Here is a 9948-nt window from a genome sequence, read left to right as displayed (position 1 = left end):
CCATCCCCGTGGGGCAGGTGTGGCTGCTTTTGCGTTATACACAAGGGAGGAAAAGCTGGGGTGTCGGGCCACCTCATCGTCATATTAGGATCCAAGATCTGGATGACATCTTAAGGATGTTCTCCAGCCGGTTGCCTTTTAACTTGCTCAGTTTGGCTTGTTTTTAGCAACGACGTCTCCTCTTCAAATAAAGCCGTGGGTGGGAGCGGGTTCTAGGAATGGAGCCCGACCTCTCAGCCTCCCTTTTTTCGGCTCCATTTCCAGAGGCCTCCAAGAGGCATCCAAGGAGCTCTGTTTGGAAAACCCCAATCCAAGTCAACACTCCCCCAGGACAAGTGGGAAGCAGGCCTCGGGGCGGTGGTGACTTGGCCAACATCACACGGCAGGCTCTTGGCCCTGAGGTACCTGACTCTAGGACACCCAGGACCCAGCCCAGAAGTAGGAGGAAGGGCAGCGCCCCTTGCTGGCCTGACTCTATCAGCCGTGGTATGTTTGATAAACAGTCCTTCTTAAAGTCTTCCATTTCCCCCTCATTGGGCCACATTCAATATTCTACCTGGTAATCGCATCATTTCCCAAAGGCCCCTTTCCCTGACACTCCCTGGGGGGCTGAGTGGGGGCGAGGTTTTTTCTTTCCAGACATTTCAAAATTGTGAATATAATATACGTACAGAAAACTGCCTAACCGCATCCATGCCAAGAAACAACGTGGCCTGGTCCCTCCCAGGAGTCGGCCGCCTCCCAGCTTGCGGGCAGCATGCATCCCCGCTGCCGTCTCTGGGTGCACACCTGTCTCTGCCTCCCTTCCCACAACTGCTCCAGCTGCCTGTTTTGAACTTGATGCAAAGGAATCGTGCTCCTTGCATGCTTCTGTGTGCGTGTGTGATTCTTGAGCCCCACGTGGTGTTTGTAAGACTCACCCGTCTTGTGGCTGCCGCCGGCTACGGTTCATCCATTTTCTCTGCTGTCGAGCATCACAGTGTGTGGATGATTTACGTGTTCATTCTTCCAGGATGAGTGTTTGGGTTGTTTCCATTGGGGGCTATTGTGGACCGTGGTGCTATATACCTTCCTGGCAGGGACACTTGCTATCCTGTTATCCAGGGAGAGTGATGCCCAAGGAGGGAAGTACTCTTAGAGGAGAGATAGCCGAGTCTGGGCCCAGGGTTTGAAATGTCCATTGGCCTCCCCATTACCCAGCACTCTTTGCCCCAAGTCCAGCAAGGCCACAGACACCACCAGCAAAGGAGATGAGTTTTCAAGTTTTTATTGTAAAACAGAGCTTAAGTCACAGGGAGTAGGAAACTTTCTACTCAACACATACAACACACGTTCACTGAGCACCTGCTGAGGGCCGGGCCATGGGCTCAGCCCTGCGGGGACCTGAGACCATGGGGGTCACGCTCCCCGCTCTCAGGGGCTCACAGGCTGGTAGGGAGACAGACAGGCACAACACCTTCCAGACAAGTCTCAGAGTGTCTAAAGTGGTCAAGGAGCGATTCATTCCTCCGGGGAGATCAGGGGAAGCCACATCTGTGCTGTGCCTTTGGAGCTGGGGGACTTCTGATGGGAGGGTGGGGTTGGGGGCCAGCACCACAGGCAGTGGCAAGAGGTCTGGAGTGGAGAGGGCGTTCGGGGCCCGGGCAGTGGGGTCTACACTTCTGGGAACAATGCAGAAAGGGAAAAAAAAACTAGGGGACCAGCCTAGTATGCTAACTTTTCATTTTTACAGGTTAGGGCATCACAAAAAAAGGAAAATCTCCCTCCTCCGTTCACCATCATTTCACAAACACAAGAATATTTTAATCTTCCATCCCCTTCTAGAAAGGACATACTCTCCAGATAACAGACTCTCTTTTAAAGTTGGCGTAAGTACCAGAAATCCTTATTTTCCATTTTATCACAGACTCTAAGAATTTTGCCCCATGGAGCAGTACCAGTTGGCAAAATGAGGAATGGGAGCCACTTGGAGGGAGATGAGGGATCTGGGGTATGGACGGTGGAGGAAAGGGGAGGAGGAGCTGGGGAGAGGAGAGCAGAGGGCATCCAGGCTGGCCGGGGGGCCTGGACTGAAGGCACAGGTGACACTGAAGGGCTTTGAGCAGGGCCATTGTTCCATCTGAACTTTAGAAAGACCTCTGTGGAGGCAGTGTAGAGGCTGGGCTAGAGAAGGAGGCTGGAGACAGAGTCCTGTTACCAGGGCTCTTGTACCTCCTTCCAAGGGTCCACCCAGCCAAAGTGGCCCCGCTGAGCCCCACGACAGCCGGGAGACCCCGGGGCAGGATGGAGAGGCGTGTCCGGAGTCATGGATGTGCTGGGAGCGGAGGCAGGGAGGCTGGGCGGCACTACTGGTCCTGCTGGAAGTAGAACTTGGTGACCCTGAGGGCCTCTTTGGGCGTGTTGGTGAGGCTGACGGGCTGGTCCGCCTCCAGCGCCGTGCAGAGGAACCAGCCGGGGCAGGCGGCCGACTCAAAGCTGGTGGTGAGGCCGTTGTCAGAGCGGATGAAGGTGAAACGCTTGTCCTGCTCCTTGTTCTTGCTCAGGTCCGTGATGTTCACCGGCTGGAAGCCAAGGGAGGAGCAGGTGAGGGCTGAGGGGCAGAGAGGTCCCTGCACTCCCCCTGCCACCCCTGTGACAGGGCCCTCCGGCTGCCCAGAGTAAGTACTGGAGAAACGCCGGCCTGGAGACCCCTGCAGGACACCGCCTGTCCTTTTAGGACAGCCTTGCTGCAAAGAGGCTGTCCCACTGTGACACTTAATTTGGGGAAATCTGGCCACTCCAGCCCTGGGCAAAAACATTCAGCAAACACGTGACCATCAGCAGAGGCCAACGCTCTGTCGTGCCTGCACCTCTGAGAGCGGGGAGTAGAGAAGATGGGGCATTGTTGCAGCCCATTTGACACGTTACACACAATAACCTGGTCATTCCTGCCCCACACGGAGCAGGCAGTCACTCTCCAAAACAGTGCCGTCTTTTCCCAGGGCTGGCCGCCTGTTCATACTGCACAGGACCAAGGAATCCAGGGCCCTGGCTGGGGTCTCAAGTCATGGGTTTGAGTAGATAAGGGTTGGAAGAGAAAGGTCATGAAGGTTGGCTTTATTGGAAGAGGGCAAGTTCAAGTGGGTTAGGGGCCCTTGGGAGAGAGAGTGACACATAGAGACTGAGGTTCCCCAAAGGAACCATGCCTCCTGGGGGCCACACCTGGGTAGTCCCCTCCTTCATTGAGGCTAGACATAGCCATAAGACTGGCTTTGGCCCATGGAACACTAGCGGTAAGATACCAGCGGACATTTAATAAGCGTTTGCACATTGAGGCTTGTCTTTTTGGAGGCCTCCCTCCCGGAAGCCAGCCGCCATGTTGTAAGGAAGCCCAATCTGACAACTGAACTCAGAGCTCCCTGCAAACAGAGCCTGAAGGGTGAGCCTCAGCGCCAGCCAAGCTTCCTACTGCACGCAGCTGCAGGAGGAACCCCGGCTCCACCATGTGGCACAGAACCGCCCAGCAGATCCCAGTCCGCCCACAGCATCACAGGAAAGAGCACATTGCAGTTGTGTTAAGCCACTGAGTTTGGGGCAGGGGGCTGTTATCTGCAACAGGTCCTTACCTCCAACTGGAGCTTGATCTCATCACCAGACTTGACACAGGCCAGGCACAGCTTCCCCCCTTGGATCCCCAGGAACAGAGCATGAGGCTCGATGGGCACCACATCTATCTTCTCTGGGGAAGAACAGAGGGGAAGTTGAGGTTGTAAAGGAGAGGAGACAGAGGTGGTGAAGAGAGCAGCCTGGACTCTCCCTGGGAGTTTTTCTGGCCCCCTAATCAAAACCCCAAGGTTAGAAGGACAGCGAGGCCCCACCTTCCTGGTCTGCATCCAAACAGGTTCATGCCAAGCACACTCTCTAGCTGTCCTCAAAGACCGAGGCCCCTAGATTCTGCCCCAGGTGCTTTCCAGCCTCCCCTCCCTTCCCCTGGGCACCTGCTCTCCAGGTCAACAGGGCAGGGAACACAGCACCCAAGGTCGGGAGTGGGGCTCCAGGGCTCACCCCCTAGAAGCTGGGGTAACTCTGAACCTGCCTCTTCCCCTCAGTGGTCTCCATGCCCTCATGTAAGAGGGAAAATCTCAGCCTCTCTGTGCTTTAGGGTCCTCTTTAAGGAGAAATAGCAGAAGGACAGGAAAGGTGGGTCTCGCACCCTTTGAGAGCAAGGCAAGGGGAGGGGACAGTGGGATGCAGATGATGTCGTTCTACAATAGCACACCAGCCTGCAGGGGTGAGTAGGCACCTGGGAGCCAGTGCTGAGAAAACCCCACACTGAGTCACCCAACTTCCCTCCTTTTACTAAAGGGAAAGCTGAGGAGCAGCGTGGGTGACCCTTGTTGCAGTTCATCCAGCTTGACGTGGATCCAGAGCATGACAATGTGGTGTCCGTGAGTAAGGGACAGAAGCCAGCCTTGTCTGTGGTGTATTAATTTTGGGTAGGAGGGACAGTTTGAACACAGAGGAATACGGGGGCTTCCTAGACACGGGGGAAGGACAGAGCTGCTCCTGTCTTCTGGGTCCTGCCCCTTCAAGCTGTGGCCCTGGGAGCACTGTGCCTGTAGGTGGTGGCTCCCAACCTCGGCTCCACCCCTCTCCGCCTTCTTAGGCTGCCCTCCTACGCATCCTTCAGTTTCAAACTAGGCCACAAAGAACCAACAGGGGTTAGGACATCGCACATAAAGGTCTCAGGGTCAGAACACAGCGCTGCAGACCCCAGGCAAAGTGGCCTTCCTGGCCACCACTCACCTTCTAATTTAGTATTTGGTCCTTGCAAATATCCAGCAACTAGTTGGTTATTCCTCAGGTAGAAGGTCTTCTGGTTGATATCCCAGATTCTGAAAAGCAAAAGGACCCCGCCATAATGAACACACGCTGTGTGCCCAGCCCTGTGCTCAGCCCCTCCCTGTGTTCCCCAGAGTTCGCCCAATCTGGGTCCAGCCTTCTGCTGGGGGTGCAGATTTTAACCGACCCATAGCATGGATGTGGAGACTGAGGTCAACACTGGTTAAGAGACAGGTCCAGCTCCCACAGCTGGTAAGTGGTCCACTTGCCTCCGACCTGCTCCTCGCCTTCCCAGAGCAACCGCCTCCTACTGCAGCAAAGCACCACCCAACAGAACTTTCTAGGGTGCAGAGTTGTTCTATATCCGCTCCGTCCAATGTGGTAGCCACCAGCCACATATGGCCAATGAGTTCTTGAAATGTGATGTGACTGAGGATCTGAATTTTTTATTTTATTCTATTTTTATGAATTTAAATGCAAATTCAAAGAGTCATCAGGTGGCTTTGAGGAGCCGGGGAGCTCGGTGACAGGGGATCCGGCCAACTGTAAATTTCTTTGCACACGTGAGATTTGATCTTTTGCGATTATTCTTCATTCCTGAACGAGTTTAATCCCATCTGAAGGGATTGAGCATCCTTACTTACTCCGGGGGCATCTCCTGAGCTCCCAGCCCACGGGAAGAGGCCAAGGCAAACCCCTGTGAGGCGCAGTTCGCACATCTGGGAAGGGGAGGAACCCAGCCTGCAGCCTCAGGGCAGAGAAGCTCGGAGTTGGAGGGTGAGGTCACCCCAACACGGCTTCAGTCCAGGGATATCCCAGCCCAGAGGGCACATGCAGACAGTGCTCTGTTTTTATCAGCATCACAGCCTCCTATTTTAACAATGGTGACATCTCACAAAGTTCCTGACCCAGTTTTTAACCATCCCGATCATTTTCAGGCACTTGCCCACTGACAAAACACTGTTACATTGTTATTCGTGCATTTGACCTTCATGACCATCCTGTAAGGCTGGCAGGGTTAGCATAGCCCCATGTCACCGATGGGGAAACTGAGGCCCCAGGGGAGCAGGACCTCCAACTATCAACACAGACAGGCATTGTTCACACACAGTCTGGCACTCTGGGCTGTGCCCTGCCCTCGGCGTCCCTCTCAGCCCAACACACTCTGCCAGGTCCTAACCCCAGCGTCGTGGCTCCCGGACACGTGTCTGTCACTCATCACCTCGCCATGGTCTCTGGGAAAGCAAGCCAGGCCTCCAGCCGAGCTTTGCATATCTGGGATAGTTCAGAATACAAGCCTTGAGGACCTGGCACGTAGCAGCCCCGTACCTGAAACATGAGCATCCCAGGACCAAACCCAGCTTTCAGGACCTGCAGATGGCTGTGTCCCCGTTCCCCACCCGTCCGGCCCTACCTCCGGGGGCATCAGCCTTACCTGAAGGCCTGCATCTCGCAGGGTCTTTTTCCCAAGGGATGGCCGGCTGTCTCTGAATGAAACAGGAAAAGGAGGAGAGAGATTAGGTAACTGTGGAGACCCTTGCGGATTTCCATCCTGAGGCCACAAGGCAACGGGAGACTGCCATGCCGGACCCAGGGGAGCTGCTTATAAAGAAAATAGTCGCTCACCCAAACCAGGCTGTGGCCGCCCTGTGCTCTGTGAGAAGCGGAAACGCCCTCACATTTCCAAAACGAGAAACCTTGCTGTTGTCACTTTCAGCCCTGCTGAGTGTCGCAACGGGGGTGTCGTAACCCATTCCCTCCCCTTTTCCTCTGTGCAATTTCCCCAAAATTGAGATTTCTGTTTCCCCTTCACTGAGTTCCTGGGAAGAAGGACCCATGAAAACCAAATCCTCTCATCTGCCTGACAGGTCTCCTGAGACTTTGAAAAAAAGAGATTGGAGGAGAAATGTCCCCTCCCCCAGTAAGCCAGGTGGCGGGGCTCTCAGCGCATGTGGGAAACGCGGGTCACTTCACGTCCCTTGACAGAGGGACAGCTTTGCTGGACTCTGGACCAGGGACTGGCAAACATTTTGTCCAGGACCAGATAATAAACACCTTAGGATTTGTGGGCCGAACGTCATTATGACTCAACCCGACAGTCACAGACTACAAGCAGCCTTAGACAATCCATAATCCCACAAGCTAAGTGTGCTCTGATACGACTTTATTTACAAAAGCAGGTGGTGGCTGGATTTGGCCTGAAGTCTGCTGACTCCCGGCCTAGAGTAAACTTCCTGAGATCGGCTCTGAAACCAACTCTATTCCTGTTAGCGACGCCTTTGAAGTTATGGTCTCGGGAAAATGGGGTGAACTCAGCCGTGGTTCGGAAAGGAATCTAAAATCCACCTCCACCCCTTGCAATTTGCCACCCGTGTGACCTGGAACAAGTCCCTTCACCTGTTTGGGCTTCTGCTTCCCCTCCTCATGCTCAGAATGAGGTTGAGTATGTCTTGCTCATGGTGCAAGGAGGGAAGGAAGGGAGGGAGGGAGGGAGGGAGAAAGGGAGGGAGAAAGGGAGGATGTAATGCTAGTGCAGAGCATAGATCTGAGAACTGGATGGGCGCTCAGCATCCTCCTACCTGAGCCCTTCACTGTTCCTGAAGAAGACCCGGAAAGATTCAGAGAGGGAAGGACACCTGCCCAAGGTCACACAGCTTGTCAGTGACAACGTTATGGCCAGAAATCCAGGTCTCCTAACTCCCACCCAGGGGTCATCCAATTACAGCAGCGGGTCTATGTCCAAATGAGGGTAAAATCTGTCAAAGAGGAAGGCTACGGTAGGAATTTGAAAGTTGCTAAGAGAGTAGATCTTAAAAGTTCTCACCACAGGGAGTAGGGGGCGTAGCTCAGAGGAGGAGCACGTGCTTAGCATGCACGAGTTCCTGGGTTCAATCCTCAGTACCTCCATTAACCAGAAACAAATAAATAAAAATTCAAAAGAAGTTCTCATCACAAGCAAAAAAAAAATTGCATAACTACTTATGGTGGTGGAAAAATCATTATGTTACACATAATGAAACTCACATAATGTTAAATGTCACTCGTACCTCAATATGAAATGTTTTTAAAGAGGAAGTTTGCCAATAAATTTCTCATATCTTTAGAGAGCACCTCTTTCAGAGCAAATGGAATATTTCTGCAAACATTGTATACCCTGAGCTGGGCTAAACGGCGTGTTCGCATTCCCTGTTCTGTTCTCACAAGTTGTGTGACCTTGAGGGAGCTCCTCACCTTTGAAACACGTGCAAGAGATAATGTCTACCTTCAGAGCCAGGGTGTTTGTTTGTTTGGGCTTGTTTTTGTCAGGGCTGGCTGAAGGAGGCAACGTGTGAGCCCGCTGGGTTATTTGCCACTTCCAGTATTTGGTGAATTGGGGTTTCTCATTTCTGGAACACTTACGAGTTATGGGGTGCATACATGGTCATCACGCCTGCTGTAAGGGAAGGCAGCTACAGCCCCCCACCACAGTAAGTTCTCCCCACTTGTCTTTCTGGACTACTCCTGAAGCCCTCCTCAATCGTTAAATCAGCATGGCTCAGAAGGGATCACCGGGAAAGAGCAATGACTTGCCAAGGTGAGGCCGAGGGGCTCCTTCCCGGCTGCCCGCCCTCAGTGTTCCAAGCCAAAGTCTCGTCCGGGTCAATGTTCCTCTGTCCCTAATCCAAATTCAAAGAGACAGATTACTCCCCAAAAGCAGAGTCCCTGGATTGCCCCGTCTCCCAGGTCTGTGCCCTTTTCTCACTGTGCCCTCCCCCCCCCCAGCAGTCCTTTCTGGAACTGGGGGAGGGAGTCCCTGGGGCTGGGCTATGGAGTCAGGCACGCACGGGGGCTGCGTCCCCCGTGTCACTTACGAGCTGGTCCACCCACGCAACGTGCCAGAGCACTCGGGGTCTCAGTTTCGTTATCCATTAGACGGGGCCAATAATAGAAGGAAGCCTTGTCACGGGTTGCTGTGAGGATGGAGACATTGCACAGGATGTACTTAACCCAGACCTCGGCACGTAGGTGCTACGCAGACAATAGAGCGCGCTTACGTAGGTCTGCTTCATCACCCCAGGTAAGTGGGAGGGGTCCACCACAGTGCCTCCATCCGGATCCTGATCCGATCCGGCCAACCTGCCCTGCAAGCCTGCTTCATTCCAAAGGGAAGGCTCTCATGCCTGTGGGTCGGGGGAGGAAGTAAGCGGGGAGGAGAATTCCTCTCTGTTTCCTCATGCTTCTGACCACAATTCCACTCTTGGTTCCGTCTCATCAAAGCAGTCGGCCTCCCTGTGATTTCTGCCCAACCGTGAGACATCACTGACTAAACGTATTCTCGGTTCTGGTGCTCAGCCCTTCACTCCACTTCCTGAATTAAGTTAATGACCAAACCATGAAGTGGAATCTGCCTCCGCGGGCAGCACCCTGTGCTTCCCCCCCCCCCCGAGCTCCCAGCATCACACTTGTACTTGGAGGCTCCTATGTGCAGAGCCTGCCCTGCTAGACATCAGAAATGACTAAGACCCTCTTAAAGGTAAACAAGACACGCAGGCTAAGTCCACGTCCCAGAAGTGACATGAGACACGTTCCACGGAGACCACATGGTGAGCCTCAATTGTTGTTGCCTCTGAAGTGCTCAGGGCAGCCCGGCCACATAGGAAGTGTCTGATACACGCTGGCTCCTTCTCAGTTTCAGCTAATGGCACCTTTCAGTTCTAGGGTTTCCGTTTGCTTCCTCTTTCTGTATAGTTTCTAGTTCTCTGCCGAAAGTTACAATCTCGTCTTTTAAATCCTCGGTCATATTATTCATTCATGGTTCCTGCAAAGGCTTCCCCTGATGACTCCAATATTTGAGTCCCTGCTGGGTGTCCTTCTATCATTTGTGTTTCTCCGGTGCGCGGATTGGCTTGCATGTGCCCGAGTCCTTTTTCCTGAGGGCTGGACACTGTATTGCAAAACCTGTAGGGATAGTTCACGGCTCTGGATGGTGTCATGTGTACCCAGACACAGTTCGGTCTGCTCCTGCTGGGCACTGAGGCCGGGAGCACTGCAGCCCCAGGTGATTTCACCCAAACAGGGCTTGAGATGATTCAGGACCGGGCTCCAGTAACCATGCAGGCTGTCGTATTTCCGTCCACTCCTGGTGCT

General features: G+C 53.6%; 1 protein-coding gene across 2 annotated transcripts; it reads right to left on the bottom strand.

Moving 5' to 3' along the window:
* Positions 1-1251: 1251 nt before the first annotated feature.
* On the bottom strand, positions 1252-6539 carry IL1RN (interleukin 1 receptor antagonist). 2 transcript variants are annotated; one of them, XM_010997873.3, is made up of 5 exons: positions 6448-6539; positions 6257-6308; positions 4786-4874; positions 3606-3718; positions 1252-2561 (listed from the first exon to the last, which is right to left on the bottom strand). In XM_010997873.3, the coding sequence occupies exons 2-5, from the start codon at positions 6268-6270 to the stop codon at positions 2346-2348; spliced, it is 432 nt and encodes a 143-aa protein (XP_010996175.1). In that variant the 5' UTR covers positions 6271-6308; positions 6448-6539; the 3' UTR covers positions 1252-2345. The 2 variants fall into 2 exon arrangements, with proteins under 2 accessions (XP_010996175.1, XP_010996174.1); XM_010997872.3 differs by lacking the exon at positions 6448-6539 and having other exon boundaries at positions 6257-6437.
* Between the last annotated feature and the right edge of the window lie 3409 nt (positions 6540-9948).

This window comes from Camelus dromedarius, chromosome 33 (genome assembly GCF_036321535.1).
Source record: "Camelus dromedarius isolate mCamDro1 chromosome 33, mCamDro1.pat, whole genome shotgun sequence".
In the NCBI taxonomy this organism is placed as follows: domain Eukaryota; kingdom Metazoa; phylum Chordata; class Mammalia; order Artiodactyla; family Camelidae; genus Camelus; species Camelus dromedarius.
This window is presented reverse-complemented; position numbering and strand designations above follow the sequence as displayed.

Bases quoted from the DNA above. Each gene is read 5' to 3' on its own strand.
- IL1RN (XM_010997872.3), bottom strand. From the start codon at position 6,372: ATGGAAATCCGCAAGGGTCTCCACAGTTACCTAATCTCTCTCCTCCTT. The intron at 4,875-6,256 runs GTAAGGCTGATG...TTTGCTTTTCAG, and splicing joins TGCGAGATGCAGGCCTTCAG to AATCTGGGATATCAACCAGA. The intron at 2,562-3,605 runs GTAAGGACCTGT...CTTGGCTTCCAG, and splicing joins AGATCAAGCTCCAGTTGGAG to CCGGTGAACATCACGGACCT.